Raw genomic sequence first — 24,457 nt, 5'->3', positions numbered from 1 at the left:
CCTTGACAAGACTGAACTACTTTTCCTTCCAGGGAAAGGCTCTCCCATCCATGTTAGCCCCCACCCAGACTGCTAGGAACCTGGGTGTGACACTCGACAGTCAACTCTCCCTTACTGCCAACATTACTGCAACAACCCGTTCCTGTAGATACATGCTGCACAATATCAGGAGAATACATCCCCTTCTCACTCAGAAGGCAGTGCAGGTTCTGGTCCAGGCCCTGGTCATCTAGACGCCTAGACTATTGCAACTCCCTCCTGGCAGGTCTACCTGCTAGTGCCATCCGACCTCTGCAGCTCACCCAGAATGCAGAAGCTTGACTGGTCTTTAACCTACCTAAATTGACTCACAATACTCCGCTCCTCCACTCCCTTCACTGATTACCAGTAGCTGCCCGCATCCGTTTCAAAACACTAGTACCTGCGAACGGATCATGGTCAGACCTTACACCCCAGCCCGTTCACTCCGCTCTGCATCTGCCAATCGGCTTGTTGCTCACTCACTGCAAGCTAACCCCTCAACAAAATCACGACTCTTTGCTGTCCTGGCTCCTAAATGGTGGAACGAGCTCCCCATTGACATCAGGAAAGCAGAAAGTCTACACATCTTCCACCGCAGACTAAAAACACATCCTTTCAGACTATACCTTGGATAACAAAAAAATAAGTGGCGCTTTAGTAACACTTATAGGGCACTTACATTTAGCACTTTGTAGTTTGGCTTTCTTGAAGAAAATTTTACTTTCTGGATTCTTGTTGTTCTGGGTTAGGGTTGAATGCACTTATTGTAAGTCGCTTTGGATAAAAGCGTCAGCTTAATGAAATGAAATGTAATAATGTTAAGAGCTCATAGTACCATGTCACCCCACTAGAGCACTGCGCTCCCAAAATTCCAGCTTACTTACTCCTGTTGAGGGTTAAGGACAGAGAATGTCACACCTTGTAAAGCCCTATGAGACAAATTGTAATTTGTGAATATTTGCTTTACATATAAAATTTGATTGAGTGGCTGACTTGTCGTCCCTAAAGCCTTCAACTATGAAACTCCTCTCCTGTGGAATCATCTGTTTCATTTCGGGAAGCTGATTTTTTTTGTAACAATGGTTTACATAGTGGCTTACATTAAGGTACACAACATAGTGTACCTTAATGTAAGCCACTATGTAAACCATTGTTACAAAAAAAATCATTCTTACACCCATGATCTACTCCATGGCTTTCAAAAATAAGGCAGAGCATGGAACACACCATTTTAAACTTGACAGTAGTGTTTACAGTCTATGACTTATGACTCAGATTGGAAATGGACAAGATGGGTCATGTCAAGACCAGTTAAAATCTGATATACTGCATCTGCTCACAACTATTCACTCAGCAGCAGGTCTCATTCAAGTGTGAATATCAACAGTTTGCAATTTTAGATTCTGATCTTAGAGTATTTACTTGGTTAGGGTGTAACAACGGGAATGTGATGGGATATTGAAACATTAAACTTCTAACAATTGGAGCAGAGACAATTGTGCAATGTTCAGCATATGAGATGCTCCATCATTCTATGAGTAAAGTAAAGTTTTTGTCTCACTTGAGATTATGTGTGTGTCTGAAGGCAGGCCACAGCATCTGAAGCATGTCTTGAGTCAGTAGACAGGAGGACAGGTCCAGCTCTTCAAGGTGATAACTACAAGACGACAGCATAACAGATCTGCTGCAATACTCATTCCTTGCTTTTTACATACACAGACACTAGCCAACTCAAATCTTTCAATAAACAAGTTATATATCTGTATAAACTGTACAATCTGTATATAAATGATATCAGTGGCAAAGTTACACAGAGATGCTTAATACAAAGAAGTGCTTTTGTGATTGATGTACAGATACAAAGTAAAAAGCGGTATTTAAAATTTCCACTCAAGTTACAGGTGGGGTGGTATTTAGTACCTGCCATAAAATATCAATACATATACCTCATATTGCCCTACATTAATTTTAAAACTTTAAAACCAATCTGAGCACAGGTGGTTCATTCCATCCAGGATTGCAGAAGAGCCTGCAACATCATCAGGTCTAGTGCAAGGATGAAGTGATGATGCATGAAGGGAAAGTTAAAAATTGAAAGGGGGACATTTTTTTTCATGAAACAAAAACCATAGATAACCTCCACCAAGAGTCATCAGTGTTTGTTTTTTAGTTTGTATGATTAAGCAAAAACTATTGAACCAATTTCCATCAAATTTTGTGGTGGGACATGTGGCATAGCCCAAAACATTATCCATTGAATTAGGGAGAGGATCTGAAAAAATTTAGAGATCCAGGATTTCTTTTTAATTTTTTACTTAGTGTTTCCCGCATAATTAATTAAATCTATGACAGTAGTGGGGTTGCATGTGCACGAACACGAAGGTCGCTCTCATGTCTAGAGTAACAGGTACACAGACTAAAGAGTGAAAGAGATGTTCTTGCATGAGAGAGAGAGAGGACGCATTGCATGTAACTTGTGGTCAAATGCTAAACTGCAGCTGAAACTGAGGTTTCGTCACTCTTTAACCCACTAATCTTTTATTTACTGTCTTAAAATGTTTTGAATCAAAGAAGACAGAAATGGCAGAGCCTATAAAGAATTCCAGCTCATCTGGAGCTGTCACTAGGTCAAGTGCATGCATTGTTGACCTGGATGCTACTGCAGACAATGGGCCTCATTTACTAACAGTGAGTACGCACAAATCTGTGCTTAAACCGTGCGTAATTTGTTCGTACTCTGCGAACAAATTTAGAACTTCCTCAGACCATGCATACGCTCGAATGATGAAGGCCCGGCTGTCCTAGAAAATGAAAACACACAGCCTTTTAACTAAATGCATAGTATATTAAAAAGCAGCGGTGTTAAAATTATTCAGCGGAGTCCACGTCGTGATGCATTTAAGAGAAATGTCCACAGCTCTAGTGCTCGGCTCTGTGCAGGACACAGCATTCACCGCCTCAGTTATTGCAGCCCAAGTAAAAAAAAATGTAAACATAGTCACTCCGGAGGACACACTACAGAAAAGTGTGTCTTTTGCGCTTCCACATCCGACGCCCTCAATTTCTGGGATAAATTAATGGATCTTGATGAAAAAAATCAGGCATGTTTAGGGGACTGATATATATTTGTGTGTGCATTTCCCAGGCATAATAAATAGATAAAAGATGTAGTGAATGTAAATTCATAAGGGGACTATTTGGCCTTGGTGGAGGTACGGACTCTTCTGAGTGCCATTCTAGTTTAACCATGCAATACCAGTTAATACCACTCATCCATCTACTATATCTTTCAAAACCTGAGCCAAGGATGAAGGTAATGGAACCATCTGCCATATGAGATGTCTCTATTTGACAGTTTTACAAAGGTTGATTTACAACTACAAATTAGAATTACATATTTCTAATTCCAGAACAGTCAATGTTGACATCACACTCTGCTTTGGTGGCTGCAGCCTGATCCCAATTTAGCTGATGTACTTCACAGCTACATTTTTCACATACATTACCTTGCAGGGGCGCATGACATAACAGAGCTCAGTATGAAGCATTTGAGTGATGTCATACGAATGTTGGCGAGGCGGATGGTTCTGATTGAGGCCAGAATCTCTGCTGTGAGTCTGGGGTTTTGAAACTCATACAGAAGAACGAGCAGATCCATCAACTCCTCTGGTGGCTGTGGTTTGCTGAGCTCTGGCATTAAATAAAGAAAGTATACAGCAACATGTTAATAAGTGCACCCGAAAAACAGAAATTCACTATTTTAGATTTGATCTCAAGCAAGAACACCTTTCTTGTACAGTCTTGGGGTCGCAACTAGCCCTTTTATTGAATATTTATTGGTGACCTTAATCTACAAAGGCTGTCATTTTTGCAGTAAGAGAAGAATAGGTCAGACTGAGCTACCATTTAAGCTATGTACCAGTGGGAACACATGAAACTGTATCTGAGTTTGTTCGGTATCAGTCCGGTCAATGGTAAATACATGAATTTAACATGTTGGGTCTGAATGGATTGGGAGTCTATGAAGCTCCAGCTAATCTAAAGGGTATTTCAAGACATTTTATGTTTGAAATGCACTTGAATTAAGAGTACAATACTTACAATCAAAGTACTATTCTATTCTTAAAAATGAAAACTAAGCATAGCATAAAAGAGAGTGAAAAGAACATGTATGTTACCCCTCACAAGGTGCTTCCTAAGGGCATTTGTGATCTGGACCACAGTGGTGCTCTGGATACTGCAGCCAAGTTGCTGGAGAAGGACACGGTTACCATAATGCAAAAGTCCACCCATGAAAATGGGGTAGAGTTCAAAAGGCTGGCCTTCACTGTGCTGCTGTGGCTGAGGGCCATGGACTCCTAAAAGACTTTGCTCCATCTGATCCAGGACATCCTCATTGTAGCTATCCTCGGTGCGGAACATTTCAGCAGCCATGGTTCTGGCTATGCTGCCTTTGTTGTGGCTGCTGATTTTCTCATAAAACTTTGGAAAAAGCTTGAGGAGGTTGAACACAGCAAATATTCGAATAGGAATGAATTTAGAAACGATGTTGAAGATGGCGCTGACGTCCTCGCTTGCCTCTCCAATTGTCAGAGACATCTGCCTGGTCAGCCTCTCCAGAGCTGATTTGTTTTCTCCTAAAACAACATAGAGAGCGGCCAGGTACTCCTGCATGGCTGGGACAGCGAATACATACCAACTTTGATCATCTTCACTTAGAGCTTCAGGTAAATGCTTACATCTTTTTACACAAGGAGCCAAGAAGAAGTCAAGCACATCAGTCCGGAACATGGCCAACTGATGTAGCTCCTCATCCGTCTTGGTCTTCCCTCCTATCCACTGCTCTAGTTCATTCTCTGAGAATGATGTTCGTTTGTACGTCACACCATCAAATGCCAGTTTACCAACTGTACGGACTACATACAACATCAAAGAGTTGTGGTGTTCCTGAATAGTCGCATTTGTCTTTGTTCCTGTGCCCAGCACCTCACCCCCAAAGTTGAGTCTGAGGAAACTGGTGTATATGCCAGTCAGTGTGCGGATTGGTGCCTTGGCATCTGTAAAATGGAGGAAGTGCATGGTAGCACATGTAAGCCAGCAATAAGAGGGCAAGAAGCAGGCTGCAGCCAACTGGCTCTCTCTCTGGAGGTTGAGGTAAAGCAGCTCTATAAGAGCGTGGGCCTCATGATCACGTGCAGTCTCCCCACTCTGCTGCAGTAGGCGGCTGGTGAAGTATGCCCGCTGACGGTCTGGGTCACTGAAGCCACAAATCTGTGCATACCGACTCACATACTTCTGAGGGATACGGTCCAGGGCAGACAGTCTGGTGGTAGCCAATATACTGGCCTAGGAAACAAACAGACAAGTTCCTCACCATCAATGACAAATATCAAATGTAACACAATTTAGAAACAAACATTGGGCCTTGTGCAAGAACATTTCGATATTCTTATCCTAAATTTCTTCAACATTTGTTAGTATGGTGAGTTCATCTGAACAGGACATATCAGATTTAACAAACGCTTCCAACTTCAGAAAAGTGTGTAAATGAACTGCATAAACATGATGAATGCTACCTGTGAGTATTTGAGCCAATATGCACATGGATAGCAAATTAGCATAATTAAATCCTCAATAATAACATAGGGCTGCACTTCCTGCCCCATATGTCAGAAGTGTTCATCCATGAAAATGATTTCAAAGACTGAAAAGGACTTGATTGAAGTCCTGCTAATAGAGATCCAGCGAGAAAAGTCTATTGTTTTTTAACAGCATCAGAAATAAAATCAAGGGGCCGGCTATAGCAGTGCTGTTAAAAGTGTGTCAGCCGTGAGTCCCACTGAAATAAAGAAAAAAAATTGTTTGTTATGAATATTTATATTGGCATATTTTCTGCTGGTGCTTGATCAGGCAATGGGACACCTCCATTCATTGCATTATGCAACAAGCTAAAATAATTTCTTATGCCTTCGTGCACATTTTTCAGCACAAAAGAGCTGTGCACTCCCCTGGTCATAGCATTTAACGGAATAAATTTGACTTGATTATAATTCAAATTGCAAAGTTTAACACAATAATGTCAATATAATTGTGAGGTGTAAATTGTTCTGACATATGGCATAGACATTGAAAATGTAATAATATTTCCCCCAAACCCTCTTCTGTCTGACCATTTTTTTATTACAGTTGAATTTACAATTACTGACTACACTGATTCTGGACAGAAATTCTATTATAGTCTGTGTTTATCTAATAATACTATAAACCAATTTAAATTTTAATATACAGCCATGTGTCAGTACAATACAGGAAAGTTATCAAAACTTCACTCCCACACTAGTTGATAACTTTGTTAATAGTACAACAACCCTTGACGCTGTCACCCAGCTGAAAAAGTAAAGCAGTGGAGATTAGCTCCATGGTATAATTCTCCAATATGTGTTTTAAAACAGTCATCACAGAAGCTGGAGAGGAAGTGGCGTTCCACCAGCCAGGATGATTTTCACCTATCCTGAAAAGATAGTGTGATAAATTATAAGAAAGCACTCCGAAATGCCAGAACCTCCTATTATTCATTATTAATAGAAGAAAATATGAACAACCCCAGGCTGACAGAGAGTCATAGCTCTATTTATCCATCTATTCCTCTAACTCTGAGGAGCAATGATTTTAATGAACTTCTCCACAAATAAAATTATAACCATCAGGAAAAAAAAATCCACCACCCCCTCCCCATGAACAGCACAGACACCATAGAACCACCTGTAGCACCAGATTTATATTTGAATATTTATATCTTCGATTGATCTTTCTGAGCTGACTTCACCAGTTTTGTCTACTAGACCCTTTCCCAACTGGACTTTTAAGGAAGTTTTTTCTCGAATTAACAGTTCCATATTTAATCATGATAAAGATGATAAAGACAAAATCCTTGATAAAGCTGTTGTTAAACGGCTATGTAATTACTTAGATAGTAATGTTTTTTTTGGAAGACTTTCCGTCAGGATTTAGAATCCATCACAGCACAGAAACAGCACTGTTAAGTTACTAATGACCTTTTCATGGCATCAGATTTGATGGACTTGTCTCTATACTTGTCCTGCCGCATTTGACACCTTAGATCAGAGGTCTTCAACAGGGGGTCCGTGGAGGTACTGCAGGGGGGGTGGGGGGTCGCACAATTTTTGGTTGATGAGACAATTTTTTATATTTTTTAAATTTTATTTACAACCAATTTTTTAGATATTAGATTAGATAAATTGTGTGCTACTCATCAGGGTCAGACATCTCACTAATGTGGGAGTATGTGTGCCATCCACAGATGACTTGAGGATTCACTGTCCCTTCTACATGTATGTTTAAAATAAAAACATGAATCTGTGAATTATTTTAATAGCTCAGTGTTGTATGCAAGATGTATGTTTATAAATGGCAGTGGCACGGCCACCCTGTACCTTGCACGTTTAAATTAAAAACATGAATATATGAACCTGTGTAATATTTGAATAGCTTAGTATTGAATGCACAATAACAGGGTAGCTTTGTTTAAACATTTCACTAGGCCCAGTTTAATATAAAACACAATTTTATACAATATATATAGTAGGGGGTCCCTGCTCCATCTCTCCATCAGTTTGGGGGTCCTTGGCCTGAAAAACGTTGAAGACCCCTGCCTTAGATCATAAGATTCTGTTACTGAGACTGGAACAACATGTAGGGATTAAAGAAACGACATTAGGCTGATTTAAGTCATTTATCAGATAGATTTCAATTTGTTGATGTAGATTTCAATGTTAACAATGACTCCTCCATGTACACACAAGTTAGTCATGGAGTACCACAAGGCTCTGTCCTTGGACCCATACTGATCACCTTATAAATGCTCCCTTTAGGCAACATCATCAGAAAGCACCACGTACACTTCCATTGTTACGCAGATGACACTCAGCTGTACTGCCTGATGAATCTAATCACTTAGTTCAACTTCAGGAATGTCTCAAGAACATCAAGACCTGGATGACCTTACTTCTAAATTCAGACAAAACTTACTCATTGTAATTGGGCCGAAACATCTCAGAAAAATACTGTCTGACCAGATAGTCACCTTGGATGGTATTAGTTTTGCCCCTAGCTCCACTGTGAGGAACCTTCGAGTTAAGTTTTGACCAGAACATGTTATTTGACCCACATATATAAAACAAGTCTCTAGCACAGCTTTCTTCCACCGATGAAATATTATGAAAATTAGGAACATACTGTCTCAGAAGGATGCTGAGAAACTCGTCCATGCATTTGTTACCTCTAGACTGGATTACTGTAATTCTTTATCATCAGGATGTCCCAGTAAGTCTGTGAAAAGCTTCCAGTTGGTCCAAAATCATGCAGCAAGTGTGCTGACAGGAACCAGAAGGAGAGATCATATTACTCCTTTCTTAGCTTCTCTGCATTGGCTCACTGTAAAACTCAGAATTCAAGACCCTGCTCCTCACATACAAAGCCCTTAACAATCAATCAAACATTCTTATATTAAAGAGCTCATAATGCCGTATTGTGCCAATAGATCACTTTGCTTTCAAAATACAGGTTCTCTTGTGGTTCCTAGAATCTGTAAGAGTAGAATGGGAGGTAGAGCCTTCAGCTACTAGGCTATTCTGTGGAACCAGCTCCCACCCTGGGTTTGGGAGGCAGACACCATCTAGACATTTAAGGTTAGACTTTTTTTCGGACTTCCGGTTCAAAAGGGGTTGGCAGAATAAGGAGAGCCCTCTCTCAACAAAAGAGGATAAACATGCCCCCTTGACGGAGTAATATAAGTTCTGAATTACATTTGTTGCATTAAGAAAGAGGTGAGAATGACGTCTAAGCAGAAGAGCTAAGAACAACGAGGAGCAGCAAGACGAGGATGCTAGCCCCCGCAAGGCGAGCCACGCCAGCAACAGTATGGATGGCGAAGATGAGTCTGCGAACCTGACCCTGATCCTCAGAGAGATACGTGACGTCAGGCAAGATAACAAAAACAGCTTGAGGACATTAAAGGAGAAATCGCAAAAACAAACTCGAGGTTGGACGAAGTCGAAGCGAGGATTGGAGGTAATGAGGGGAGGCTGCAAAACACGGATGAGGTAATAGCACAAATGCTACAACTTCAGCTGCAGCTCCAGTCAAAGCTAACAGATCAAGAGGGCCGCTCGAGGAGGGGAAAAAAAATGCTCTTTGTTGTGGTTCTGTTTCTTGTATTTTTGATGTGAAGGGAGCGTTTATTGTCAGATAATGGGGAAGAGTGATTACTCGATGCAAGGTGGTGTTGTGAATATAATCTCTTTTAATGTTAATGGGGTTCTGAATCCAATAAAGAGGAGTAAGATCCTGTCAAAATTGAATAAAGAAAAGGCACAGATAGCTTTCCTCCAAGAAACACACATGAGCCAATCGAAACATGCTAAATTAAAAAGAGTGTGGTTTAGACATGTATTTTCTTCCTCATATAAATCAGGGCACAGGAGAGAATTGGCTACTTTCAAATCAAATACTCTCAATTACGAACACATCTCAGAGATTAAGGATGATGGTGGAAGATTTTTGAAGACCACAGGGAAGATAGAAGGTACTAAAATAACACTTTTGACTGTTTGTCCTCCTCCAGGAAGTGAATGGTTATTTTACAGACACATTGGATATAATGGTTAACTCAAAGGGTGTTGTAATCTGCAGGGGGGATTTAAACGTCAGACTAAACCCCACATTAGATTATTCGGGAGCAGCTATTCAGAATAAATCTGTAACCAGGAAATTGACAACATTGATGGGAGAGAAAGGCATCATAGATGTGTGAAGAGAACTGTACCCATGTAGAGACTACTCGGTCCCGCACTCGGTGTACATGTATACATATGAAAAAAATTAAAAGACAAAAGATCGGTAGATATTCAGGGAAAATTGAAACAGCTACAAAATTGCGGATAGAAATAAGATAAATCGCAATTCAAAAATCGAAATAAAAAACTACAGAATGAAATTGACAACAAATATACACTGCAAACCCAGGAAAAAGATTATTTTCATGAAACAGAACAATTATGAAGCTGGAAGCAAATCTTCTAAATTACCCACTTACAAGCTATGCAAACAAGTGGAAAATACAATTTACAAAATAAAAACCCCAAAACAAAAATAGTTCAAAATAAAATAGAAAGAATTCAAGAGAGCTTTGAAATATTTTACCGAGAGTTGTATTCTCAATCCCCAGATTCCATTGAGATTGACACTTTCTTGAATTCTTTAATATTACCTCCTCTTACCAGCTCGAAAAATAAAATTCTAGTACAGCCAGTTTGTATCAAAGAATTGAACACGGCCATCTTTAAATTAAAACTTGGAAATTAAAACAGCCCGCCATGTCGTAATCTGCGGGAATAACCTTTGTCTGCAGGCGTGTGTGTGTGTCTGCTCGTCTCTGTCCCTCCTCACACACAAACTGATAATCACATGTATTTAGTTATTAGTGACCGTTCCGGTCACTTTAACTCTGATGCCCTGAATGTGTGAGTCACGTTACGTCTTGGTTGTGTAGCAGGTTTCATAAACTGTAGAGAATCAAACAAACACAACGTAAACGTCAGTCCTGTACGTGTCCTAATAACTTGTGATCGGTGATGGTGTTTATTGGTAAAGTGTAAAATGAGCGCAAATCAGAGGAGTGAGGAGGAAGCAGACTCCGACATAGACTGACACAGGAGGAACGGACCTTTTAATGAGCGTCTGTCTGATCCTGAAGCAGCAGTGTTATATTTATTCAGCGGTGGAAACCCGCTAAAACAATGAAGGTAGCTGAAAACATGATAATGTTCAGTCACTGCATCGATGCAGTCGTCAACCTCTGTGCAGGAGCCCAAACATTAGTATGTGTTCTGCTGCTCCTCCTACACTCTGTGCTGTGTGCGTCAACCTAATATGACGGTAATGTAACTATATTCCAGCCGGCTGTCTGTGTTGTCTGACAAACAATGGACATGATGAGTTCTATCGCCATGTCTTGAATATCTATCCAGGAAAAGTTATCGTTTTATTGCCCAGACCTAGCTACCACTGATGAAATATGAAATCCATGAATGGAAAACTTAATCTGAACAGCAAACAAATTTCACATGACTCCTGAGACAGGTCTTGACCTTGTTTTTATACCCGACAGATAATTTAAAACACAAATTGGTGAATGAGGTAATTTCGTCCTAATAACATGTACCCACAAACTAATCTATAATAGGAGGCCAGGCAGAGAAACTCCACATCAGACTAAGTATCATAACTTCTATTTTGCACCAAAAGGTTTTTATTTGATGAACATGGGACCTACCACTGACAAAAAAAAATTATATGAAACAGATAGCAGTGCTGGTTGGCAAGTTATGTAATCGGTGTGTCCTTGAACACTGAATACCACGAGTAACTCAGGCTTCTTGCTACAATTCCATTATTCATTTTCAGCATTTTTTCTGTTTTATTGGATTACAAATCTAAATTACCATTTAAGTAACCCCCCTTATTAACAGTTTCTGCATTACAATTACCGAACAACAAATGACAGTGTGCATTGACAGTGTAAAAATTAATTTCCCTGACCTCTGGCAGGAGGTACTTCCGCAGCAGGTTCACCACCACTACATCTGGAGACAGCACCTCATTAGGATCACTGCAGAGCTCTGTGGATCCAATCCGGAAGTCTAAGTCCATCTTCTCCATCCCATTGAAGAGGAAGAGCACATCTTTGGCCTGATTTCCCTCCCCCGAAAGCAACGGGTGTTTTCTCAGGTGGAAGTACTTCCTGCTCACCAGATCCCTTAAGGAAGCAACCCTGCATGGGAGGAAGGTTGTGTTTAATTATCAGTCAAATTAATCATACTATAAATATAACAAAATACTAATACCTACTCGTTTTGTTCAGAAAAATTGTGATCTTGGGGATCAGACATGATCAGAGCAAACACCAATTTTCCCATTGAATATATTTATTATTCATTTTAGTAGCATTATTTGCCACTAATAATCTTTTAAATTTGCCATTCTCTAGTTTCACTTCATTATCTCCCAAATACAACATTTGTGATAACTACACAAACACAAAAAAACACTATAACTGTACTGTATAGGTGCCCTGTTGATACAGAAATGGAGCATTGGGATAAGAGACAGATTGAGCATATCAGTTTCTTAGTCTGTTTGCTTTACTTTATTTGTAATAAAAATGTAGGTCCTAATTCAAAGTAAATGGCCAGTCAACGAGAGACAGAGACAGAGAGAGAGAGAATCATATGTGTATTATTAACATAAATATTTCATTTTTAAAATAATGATTATTGTTTATACCCATATATCATGTCACCCCTATTGTAAACTCAGTGATTTGACAACAACCACATCAACCACCGGAACAAAACATGTAAAAACCCGCAGGTTTTTACAATGTGGAAATGTTATCGCCGGTAATGCTTTAGATTAAAGCTTGCAACATACAGCACATTACTCTGCAGTTAGGATGAGATCATTTGTACTAATGCTGTACCAGTGAAGTACATACCAATAGGTATAGGCAAATACTGGGGAACAAGATGTGAAGTTTAGAACAAAGGTAACAATTCAGGGTCTTACAAAGAACTTATACTGTAGTCATATTTTAACTAAGGGGTATCAATTCTATTATTAGAGTATGGATATTTCAGGGAAGATAGCTATATAAACATTTTTTAAGTATTTTGTATGGAGCATACATAATTTAAATTATAATTTAAAGGATCAGTGTTAGCATTTCTACTGTGTTATTGATGTGTTGTCAGTATGTCAATCACAAACACAAAATGAGAGCTCCAAAACTGTTTAACAATTTACATTATTTGAACTACTCTAAGGGAAAGTCCACACGCTAGAATTAAAGGTCACGGGCTGATCTAACACCTGTTGCGTAAATAACTGTAGACTAGAAACACAGAATGTTTGTAAATTATCCAAGTATGCTCAAACAAATGATATCACATCTGACCCAGTCGGCACTTTAAACACAAAAGCCGGGCGGCAATATATTCATAACAATACAAATAAACAGGTCACAAAAATAACACAATAGTCCCAGGGTTAACATAAAGTACGAGAACAATATTTACAAATGAAATAGTCCGCCGAAAGATTGTCCTAACTAAGGCAAAAACTATATAAACAGGAGGAAGCATGGGGAGACGCCGCGATAGGAACGCAATCAGAAACCGCAAAGCCTCACCACAGTTCATTCAGAATCCGGGATCCTCTATTTGGTCATCCAATGAACATAATCCAACATTTGATATAATCCATAAATGAAGCAGGATTCCCTGGTTGTCGCTTCACACTTAAAACCCACAATATCCCCCGAGCAAAGACAGTATTCTTATAGAAGGGATATATACAAGGGTTCATCGAGACGATAAAAGGGTTTCATGTTGACCTTCATTTTATCAGTTAACCAAAGAACCCAGTAGTTTACAGGACCTAGCCTTTTCTCTACTCTGACTGGCAGGGTGCAAACTTGGCAGAGAATTTAGCTAAGGCTTTAGACAATGGGTATGACCTAATCCAGACCAGATCCCCAACTGCAAAGCGTACATCTCTGCGTCGTGCATTATAGTATCTGGCTTGTCTGGCTTTTGCCACACCCACACGACTTTCCACCTCAAGTATTTGTGTATGTGTGTGTAGTGTGTGATATGTAGCAGTGCTGGGTGCAGGGGACTTGTGAATGATTGATTTCGGTAGTTTGGAGATGACCAGCTTGTCATTAGAGCCTTTGTACTGCTGACAGGTATGGCAAGCTCAGACATAACTCCAAACATCCCTGTGGACTGATCACCACCAAGCCACCTCCAAGATTTTCAAAAGAGTCTTCATCCTCCCTAAATGACCTCCAAACGGGCTGTTGTGGAAATAAGCCAGGAACTTTGGTACGAGCACCATCTGGTAGTTGAATCCACCATACCGGTATAACTCCTTGCTGCTGTTGATAATGAATACGGCCAGGGCTGAGTTTGCAGATGGTTTGACCAGGCTATTGGCATACCATGTCAGACTGCATTGCTTTTTTGATGTCCTGAGGAGAATTAAGTAGTTTGGACCAGTAGGATTTTGCAGCAAGCTATAAACACAATCCCTTGTTATAGAGGAGGTGCAAGGGACAGCGCATCTGGGACAACATTACAGCAGCCTTTCTTGTAATGGACTTGAAGGAGAACGCCTGTAGCCCTGTGTCCATCTGCTAAGACGGGATGAGGTTTTCGCCCAGGCTAGAGCGCTGTGGTCTATGAACATGTCAAACATTTCTCCTTCCAGATAACGTCACCACTTTCCACTGCTAAACAACTGCCAGACATTCCTTTTCTGAGGTAGAATACCTCAGCTCTGCACCATTCAGAGCCCTTAATGCAAAAGCAGTGAACCACCTCTTCTCCTTCAATGGTCTGCATCAGGACAGCTCCCAGACCCACATCACTGGAGTCACAATGAACCTGAAAAAAACCAAGGTATGGGCTTTGTTGAGTCAGCACTGGTGCTGACAGCAAGAAGTTCTTAAGTTGTTCAAAGGCCACCTGACAATGCTTGGACAACTCCCATGGCACTCCCTTCTTCTTGAGGTTATCGAGTGGGGCATAAATGTCTGCCAGCCGAGGAAGAAAGTTATGATACCAGCACACCCACCCCAGAAACCTCTGAAGACTTTTCAAATCTGTGGGTGGTGGGTAGGCTGCAATGGCTTCAATATTTTTGGGTTCTACTTCAACTCCCTTGCCTGAAACTACATGCCGAAGGAAAGAGAGCTTTGTCTGTAGCAGGTGACATTTCTTGACTGGTTTAGTTTTTGAAAAACTGCCTCAAGGCGACAAAGATGTTGTAGGCACTCTAGAGGTCTAGAGAGCTAAAGTACTGGGCCCCATGTAAAGACTCCAAGATTTCGTGCACTAGTAATACATTTTTTTTTTAGTCTCTTAATGTAGCGAGAGAGCGAGCGCAAGAGAGAGACCGCCTGGCCCCCCCTTGGCAGCGCCACTGCACAGAGTGTGCAGGTCAACAAGTGATTCTGCTCCTCTGATGTTTTCTAATCACTCACACTGAGAACTGATCTTTATAAAAACCTGCTGAATTCATATGTATGTTCCTGTATAAACGGGGCGTTGCTTCTTCTGCAACAATGATGTTTAAACACTGCGCTGCGTATTAACCCTTATGTCCTGAGTGTGCGCGCCACGTCTCATTTTGTGTAGCAGGTTCAAACCTGCTACACAAACCATGTGTCTCACATACTCTCGAGCGAATCAAGCAAACACAAAGTAAACATCAGTCCTGTACGTGTCCTAACAACTTGTGATCAGCGATGGTGTTTATTGTTAAAGTGTAAAGTGAGCTTAGGTCAGAGGGGGAGTGAGGAGGAAGCAGACTCCATTAGAGACTCTAATACAGGACGACCGGACCTTTAATGTGCGTCTGTCTGATCCTGAAGCAGCGGTGTTATAATTATTCAGCGGCGGGACAAAGCTAAAAGCAACATGAATTGATTATGTTCTGTCACTACATTGATGCAGAGTCGTCCACGTCGTGATGCATCTAAGAATCAAAAAATGTCCACAGCTCTAGTGCTCACCACTGTGATCCTGCAGTGATTAACCTCTACATGGAAGAAGTGGAAAGCAAAGCCTTGACCCCTTTTACAGGAACTCCCCTTAAAATAAGACCTTAGAAAGTTGAAGCTTTCTCAGAAGACACAAATGCAGTGGATAAAACATACATTTTAACACCCGAGGATGTCAAAGGAAACCCATTTGGATTGTACAGTGTACACTGAAGAAGACAGAAGCCTCAACATCAAAGTGTATAGGAAACCCACACACACACACACACAGATCAATACTTACTCTTTGACTCAACCACTGGAAAACAATCTGGGGTTCATCAGAGCCTTACACCACATAGCTCGTTTTTTTTTAATCATTATGAAATGAGTACACGTTAAATTATATTAGATTTATTGTTGCTACTGACTTGTGCTTTTGGTTTAGCTCACCGCCATATTGATATTACGTCACAAGCCACATCAAACGGTTTGTTGGAGAGGCGGCATTATTACAACAGCAGAGAGAGTGTGTTACGATCAGTTATTAGTGAAGAATATTGCAGAAGACGAGACCAAGAGGGATTTTGAGGAGATTAGTAGAAACCCAATGGTGTATGCATTTGGAGCCAACGAGGAGGAGTGAGAGAGTGCAGATACCAACTTTATTTTACTCGGAAGAGCAGCAATCAGTTTCCCCAGGTGCAGAGAGGGTGGGCAACACAACATGGTGCAAGTGTGGTCACTACACGAAAATGCCGACCGCAAGCGAGTCAGTCTGTTACAAGGAGGCAGATTTGCATCACTTGCTTGGGGATCTTTCCTGCATTACCCAGGCTAGGACATTCCTGATGCTCTGTTGTGACAGGGACGTTTCGGAGGGGTCTATTTTCGCCCTACGATAAGTCCGTGCAGAGACCCTGGGGAAGCCCATCAACAGCAGGAAATCAAACTAGCTCAAAACATCGCTAGCTTAGCTAGCATGTAAAATGGGAAGAGTGTTTGAAACGTCGAAACAACGTACTTCTCCAAGTCACCATTTTAAATTAACTTCAGTATCTGCAGTCGCAGTCTGGAAGCTAGTAGACTAGTTAATTAGCAGGCTAGCGAGGCTTCTCATATTTACTTTGAACCAAACGTTTTGGAGTCTATATCACTAAGTATAACACTGATAAAGGAGATTATACCCTTTGGTTAACATTAAGCTAATGCTAGTAAGCCCTCATGTTAACAAGCCAACAACGTCGTCAGTGTGGAATCTATTGGTAGTAAAGTTAAGCAGACAAGATGGTTGGATCTCGTACCGCAGCTAATAAAACACTATAATGCCAGTGAAATCTCGTTTGAACTGCACGTCCATTGACTTGTGTTGGTAGTTATAGACCCTATCCCAACTTGTGTGGTGACCATCAGGACTTTTTTCCCTTCCTCTGTGTACCAAGGCTTTGAGTATTACAGTGACATCTAATTTCATCTATTTTGACTATAAAGTGAAATATGCTGTTAATGTCTCACTATAAAGATAAAGTTTTGCAGTAGTCCGCACATGCATGTATGTATTTATGAATAAGTAGAGCGAGAGTTGATGTGATGACACAAGAGTGCAGGTGGGTGTTATGCTTTCTTAAATTTAATTAATTCTTCATCTCAATACCTAAAATGGAATTGTGTACCTTACTATAACATGTTCTGAACAACACATTTTGGCTTGAAACATAACACATTGCAAATTCAGTCCAGTCAGTCAGAGCTAAAGTCAACTTGACATTACACAGGTTTAGAAATTTCAACAAAAATTCGAGGTACCTTATAAATTTGATGTATGAAAGGTCTGATAATACAGCAGTGAATACTATATGATTACTATTTATCTTTATCGCAGCTATATTTCAGTTTATATTTTAAATTCCAATACTTTTACTCCTCTGCCTATTTTAACAGTAGTGGTACATGTAAAAAATGTACTGTCGAGGACGAAGCCAGATTAATAAACGCGCCGTTGCCAGCGGGGAAAACCTCAGCTCTGAGGGCAGTCCGTCTTGTTAGATCCCTGAAAGCGACACAACTCCCGACAAAGGTTTAAAACAAGGCTTACAGTAGGTGGCGCTATCTCTATCCCTACATACAGATTAAAAGATCTGTTCAGGTCGGGGCTCTGATGAAGCCTGAGCAATTTGGGGCCGATTAGACAATGTACAGTCAAGTTACAACTACTTCATTTTGAAGCTGATCAGTAGGTGGCGCCAACACTATAACTACATACAGTATAATAAATCTGTTCAGGCCAGGCCTATGATCTTGTGAGAGGATTTTGGTGCTGATTGGACAATGCAAAGTGGAGAAAAAAAACCCCGTCCTGTTTCACTGTGAATCAGTAGGTGGCGCTGTGACCCTCAGTTAATATTGACATATTGAGCTGTTCAGGCCTGGACTCTGATCAATTGACAGAATTTTGGGGCTGATTGGACAATGCACACTGGAGTTATGATAACTTTGTCTTCTTACGCGAAGGATCAACATTCGCCAAACCTCATTGTTTACACGGTTTGAGAAAATGTCACAATTCTGACCATGTTCTTATAGAGAATTGAGCTGTATGAGCAGCCAGGAGCAGTGCATCAAAGTATAAAACATGTCACTTTCTGTCGCCAGCAGGTGGTGCTGTGACGATGAGTCATTATTAACATATGGACCTGATCAGGGCGGGACTGTGATCGTGTGAAAGAGGTTTGAGGCTGATTGGACAATGCACAGGAGTTATACTAAGTCCGTCTTTTTTGGCGAATCATCAAACTTTGACGCCACGCCACCTTCAGACCGTGTGATGAAAACTCAAACTTTTAATCTCTTTGTTGATAAGATGACATTCACTGATTTTGAAGTTGATCTGATGAAAGCTCTAGGAGGAGTAAGATTTTGTAGCACGTGTGAAATGTCAAGAGGATTTTTTGTGCATCTGGGAATGATACATGTGTGCCAATTTTCATAACTGTAGGTGAAAATTTGTAGGGGGCGCTATCAAGCCATTTTTGGATGCATGTTCCTAAGCACATTAAAATACGTACATTTTCACCAAACCTGACGGGTTGGCAAATTTTGGTGATTTTTTGAGGATGATGAATTTCCCCAAAAAGCACTTATTTTCTAAGAAGAAGAAGAACTAGACTTGCGAGCAAGTACAATGCGGTCCCGAGTCTCATGACCGTGGGCAAATGACGCGACTGCACTGAGGTGGCTGCTTCCCCTCCGTCACACCGACCAAGAGGTGTTCGCTTCGGACTCGACGGGAAGGATGTCAGAGCGGGCCCCCATGTCATGGGTGGCAATGGAGAATGCTCGCTGATCATGTCTCACGATTCAGCGGAGGTCTTGAGTTGGCTGTTTGCTGAGGTTTGAACCAGATACTACTTGCAGTTTCCAATAGGTGGTGCTGTTGAACCATTCTGCCTCAGTTGACAAATATTGTCCTTGTGGAGCATGTGTAATGACGTTACAGCCACTTCCTGTTGGCATTCCATCGAAATGCATGCCGTTGCGGTTCGATGTAAAGGCTTAAGTCTCAGAACATGGCGTCACCAGCTTCTCAAGGTTTCCCTGACCTATTTTGAGGTGGATCAAATGAAAAATGTAGGCGTAACATGTCAAAGTATAAAACATGGAACTTCCCGTCACTGCTCAAATTTCACATGAATCGGGTGAACGGGCTAGCTGCAGGCGGCTTAAATGAAAAACATGATATTTCCTGTCACAAGTAAAGGGGCCGCTATGCCTTGTATTGAATATTATCAAATGGATCTGTTATTGCACTTATTGTTTTCCTGCGTATTATCGAATTCACCACCACGCCATGGCCACGCCCCCTGACGAAAGAATCACAGTTAATATACCTTTTAATTACAAAGGAGCGAAAAACATGGAAGTTACAGCAGCAGCAGCCGCAGGACACCAACATGTAAAGCATACATTTCATCTTACAGGTAGGGGGCGCAATCACTATTATCAAATATTATCATATGGATCAGTTCAGGACGAGACATTTGTCCTACATACATAGTTTGAGGCAGATTGGTTATAAGCACCTATTGTTTTCTGAAAAATCATGGAAATTTGCCGCCAGTCTGGTGATTTTTCGAGTATGTTAAGGCTCTCAAAAGGCATTTCTTTCCTCAGAAGAAGAAGAATTCTAGCAAAAACAATAGGTCCTTGCACTGTCGTGCTCGGGCCCTAATTAACACAACCTCTGCAACAATACAACAAACCAAGACAATTAAATGTGGACAAGTAAACATAAATCGCTGTCATCAAAGGCTGTTTTAGTTAATGAATTAGACTCAGATCACAATATTGATTTATTGTCCCTCAACGAGACCTGGCTGCATCCTGAAGAATATGTCAGCATAAATGAATTTACTCCCAAGTTATATACATACACACATTCATCAAGACTAAAAACCCACTAAATTACATTATAATATCTTACTTTGACAGTTGGCTGAGGTCCTCACAAGAGAAAGGCACCAGCAGCTTGAAGTGCGTCAGGGTATTCCCTCTGCACCAATCCAGAACCAGCTTTCGGATCACTGTACTTTTACCGGTTCCCACAGCCCCGTACAGTAGCACATTGACCCCATTACCATCACTCCAGGCATCAGTGGGCTCAAATAGCTGTTCCACTGTCACAGAGTGACTAGTGATTGTCAGGGTTTGGGGAGGGGCGCTTAGGAGTCCTGCCCTCTCCTCATCTTTTCTTTCCAGGATTAGTGGATCCACATGCATGGTCTCTGGACTGAAGTAACCTCCGAACTGTTTTTCCTCCTGAGGAAGGTGGCTGAACCACAAGAAGAGCTTCCTCTTGTGGATCTGGATAGGGTCTATAGTAAAAGAGAAAAAAGGAGGCATAGTTAAACTATAGTTGTCACAATAAAAGATTTTCGCATAGTGATTATAGTGGCCAAAACAATTCACAATAGCGATATTATTAAATGCTTAACTTCCTGCATCCATCACGCAACGACGAAAACAGGGCCACTATTCACACATTGCGGTCCACGCCACACGCCATGCAGACCACACGTTAAAATGTAATGTAAATCAATTTAAGTTGTAAAAGGAGGCTTACTTACTGTTGACAGTAGGTGGCGCTATCACTACATACAGACTAATAGACCTGTTCAGGTTGGGGCTCTGATGAAGCGTGAGCAATTTGGGGCCGATTGGACAATTTACAGTGGAGATACAACTTAATTTTCACACTGATCAGTAGGTGGCGCTATGACCCTGAGTTCATTTTGACACATCAAGCTGTTCAGGTCAGGACTTTGATTATAGGTTTTAATTTCGGTGCCGATTGGACAATGCACAATGGAGTAAAAAAAAACGTCCTGTTTCATCGCGAATCAGTAGCTGGCACTATGACCGTGAGTTGATATAGACATATGGAGCTGGAATTTTGGTACTGATTGGACAATGCACAGGAGTTTTGACAACTTCGTCTCCTTCAGCGAAGGTTGATCCTTCGCCGCACTTCAAGGTTTATATGGTTTTAGGGAATGTCATGAGTCTTATGACGTGTCTGAGCTCATTTGAGCTGTATATTGTAAACCAGCCAGGAGCAGTGTATCAAAGTATAAATCATGTAACTTCCTGTCGCCATTAGGTGGCGCTGTAATGAGTCAATATTGACATATGGATCTGATCAGGGCGGGACTGTGAACTTGTGCAAGAGGTTTGAGGCTGATTCGACAATGTACAGAGGAGTTCAAAATCCCTCATTTTTGGTGAGTCATCAAACTTTGACGCCACGCTTCGGTCACACCGTGTGATGTACGTTAAAACTTTGAGTTAGTTTTAATCTCCATGGAGTTGAGAGGGGGCGCTATTCAGCTATTTTGCAGATGTTCCTGGAAACTGTTTTCTCCTGTTTCTGTTTGTATGTGGGCAGCAATAGAATGGAGCAGTGAGCTTTGCCAAAAGCGGGCCGGGGAGGGGTTTGTCTCTGATAGGGGTGTAGCAGTGGTCCCGTGTTTGTTGCCCCTTGGTGGGGAAATGATGTGTTGATAGTATTTAGGAAGCATCAGCTTCATGTTGGCTCAGTTGAAATCTCCCAAAACGATGAAAATGGCCTCAGGGTAAGAGTTCTCCAGTTCATTTATAAAGCTATACAGCTAATCCAGGGCTACAGATTTATCCGCTTGGGAGTGGATGTTAACAGCTGTGAGGAGGACTGAGCTGAACTCTGGGAAGGTAAAAGGGTTGAACTTTGATTGTCAGCAGCTCCAGAACCGGATAGCACTGAGTTGTTAAAACACTGACATCCGTGGCCCACAAAAAGTTAACCATGAAGCACACAACCCCACCTCTCAACTGTTGTCTGTGGATGAAGAAACCAAAGGAAGGGAGGGCACAGTCGGGAACGCTGGGCTCCAGCCATGTTTTTGTGAACTCCAGAACATAGCAATCAATCACATTTATTAGTATAGTCCATATTCACAAATCACAATTTGTCTCATAGGGCTTTAAAAGGTGTGACATCCTCTGCCCTTAACAAGAAAAAAAAACTTTTTAACAGGGTAAAAAGAACATACAGAAGTGCAATAGATGCCACGTGTAAAGGAGAACATCAGAAAGATAAGGGTATTTGCAGCATTAGAATAAACACTTTGTAGCATAATGGAAGCTCAATGAATTGATGGATTATTGTCAGTAATTTTCGAGTATCTGAGGAGAAATATTATATATCAAGCAATCTTGTTGTAATCATAGTCCATGGTTTGCAGCCACCACGATCATGAGCCTCCATCAAGATCGGATGCCACTATAGTCCACAGTCATTGTCCACTGCCGCCATAAAGATCCACCATCAGCTGCCACCTCAATCATGGTCCACCACCACTATCAGATGCCAACACGATACAGGATCCACCAATATTATCACAATCAGCCAGCTAGATACAGGATCCGCCATTATTATCACGATCAGCCAATAATAATAAATAAATATCGGAAGGGCTAGCCCAACCATCCCTAGCGGGCATTGGAGAAAGACTTTGCAGACTTTCGGGATTTTACCAGCCCAGATAAAGGTCAAGATAGCCTGGTCAATAGAGTGGAAGAAAGATTTTGGTAAAAAGATGGGTAACGATGGGTAAGCATCTGAACAAATACAGGAATTTAGGGAGCACATTCATTTTTATTGACTGTACCCTGCCTGATAGTGATAGGGGAAAGCTATTCCATCTTAGGTCATTTTTCATATTCTTAACCAGGGGGGTGTTGGGACCTAGGAATTGTGAACTATAGTTGGGCCTACAACCACGTTTCTTTGTTCTGGCGAAAAAAGGAGAGCCTCCAGAACTCAGTCTTCCAGGGTGCTTCAACTTCACACCTAGGTGCTAAAACTGCCCCTGGACACAACCTTCAACCACTATTGGTCCCTCTGGGCCCCATGAGGTCACCAGGACAATATAAGCCCAGTTCCCTCTCTCTTCTTCCTCTTTTCTACTCACTTCTCCTGGAGGAGAGGTGTAGCTCTCCAGCTCACCCAGCCAAGGAAACTTCCTCCCTACCCAAGCTCTACCAACTTTCAAGCAGGCCTGCCTGGAGAAGACTGCTAAAACTTTCCAAAAGGCAGCAACGCGAGAGCCTGCCTAAGAACTTCAGCATGAGCTGATTCGCAGAGCAGAAACACAACAACAGGAGCCACAAACCAGCAAGACCACTTCACTGGACTTCAAACAGCACATCAACCTTTCTTTCCCTTTTCATGGACGGGTAACACAACTGGGCTTAATAATTACACTAGGCTAAGCAAAGACTGTTCAATACTATTCATGTGATGTTTAGAAGTTTGATTTGTGTTGTTGTGATATTTGGTAATAAGTTATTTGAAAGTTAATGTTAGTTATGTTACGCTCGTCACAGTGTTTCTTTGCATTCAACTAACTACTTTCTCTAACCTGGCACCCACCCACCCACACACACAGTTTGTTTTTATTCTTTAATTATCTTCATAATAACTGTTTTTCTTTAACAGAAGTATTGTCTTCATTAATGTTGCATAAGTGTTAATTTTGCCAACCTCTACACTGTTAAGAACTCCATATCCTTCAACTTTGCTAACGACCTATATGGTAATTTTGGTTATAGTTATTAATTTAATTATTAATCATAGTTCCAAATTTGTAGTTAGTACTTTCATGAGACTTAATCAATAAATTTGCTATCTTTCTTTGAAGGGTGGTGCACCAAGGTAACTTTAATCAATTAAAGTCATTTAATATCAAGATTTTTAATATTCAAGATTTTTTCTGATAACCAAATTTATTGAATGCCCAAAGGCACACCATTTAATGGCGTCACGCTTAAGGTATTATATTCACAACAGGAGTAAAGTTGGCTGTGTGGGTAGAGGTAAGACACCAAGGTACCTGAAACCTGAACTGGATAAACGAAAGGTTACTGAAGTCTGTAGGATTTGACATGCCAAATCATCAATTGGGTATAGTTCACTCGTTTAATTTGTATCCTGAGAATGAACCAAATTCCATCAGAGTTGACTTAATCACAGGAAGGGATGTCAGTGGGTCATTCACATATAGCAAAAGATCGTCTGCATACAGTGACCCTCAATGTTCCATCCCACCCCGCCATATTCCCTGAAGAAGTGTAGACGCTTTCAGTGCAATGAATAGGGGTTCTATTGCTATTGCAAAGAGTAAGGGTGACAGTGGGCATCCTTTCCGTTTGCCTCTTGATAGTGAAAAATATGGAGAGAAAAGTGAGTTGGTGGTAACACATGCTTGCGGAGATGAATAA

The 24,457-nt window shown here is 41.0% G+C and overlaps 1 protein-coding gene and 1 long non-coding RNA gene across 6 annotated transcripts in view; one reads left to right on the top strand and one right to left on the bottom strand.

Annotated features, from left to right (window-relative positions):
* nlrx1 (NLR family member X1) overlaps positions 1-24,457 on the bottom strand; it is a 58,602-nt gene that overhangs the window by 22,420 nt on the left and 11,725 nt on the right. For 4 of the 5 annotated variants that reach the window (XM_034603751.1, XM_034603750.1, XM_034603752.1 and 1 more), the window contains exons 4-8: positions 20,124-20,514; positions 11,641-11,872; positions 4,200-5,367; positions 3,528-3,711; positions 1,583-1,678 (exon numbers count right to left, since the gene is read on the bottom strand). In XM_034603751.1, coding sequence (XP_034459642.1) covers positions 1,583-1,678; positions 3,528-3,711; positions 4,200-5,367; positions 11,641-11,872; positions 20,124-20,514 — 2,071 coding nt within the window. The remainder of the gene's footprint in view (positions 1-1,582; positions 1,679-3,527; positions 3,712-4,199; positions 5,368-11,640; positions 11,873-20,123; positions 20,515-24,457) is intronic. The other variant, XM_034603753.1, reaches the window with a different exon arrangement.
* LOC117772574 lies at positions 908-23,854 on the top strand. The gene is made up of 3 exons (XR_004615801.1): positions 908-1,005; positions 17,226-17,230; positions 23,844-23,854. It is a non-coding gene; the product is annotated as an uncharacterized LOC117772574 (long non-coding RNA).

The sequence above is a fragment of the Hippoglossus hippoglossus genome, chromosome 13 (assembly GCF_009819705.1).
Source record: "Hippoglossus hippoglossus isolate fHipHip1 chromosome 13, fHipHip1.pri, whole genome shotgun sequence".
In the NCBI taxonomy this organism is placed as follows: domain Eukaryota; kingdom Metazoa; phylum Chordata; class Actinopteri; order Pleuronectiformes; family Pleuronectidae; genus Hippoglossus; species Hippoglossus hippoglossus.
This window is presented reverse-complemented; position numbering and strand designations above follow the sequence as displayed.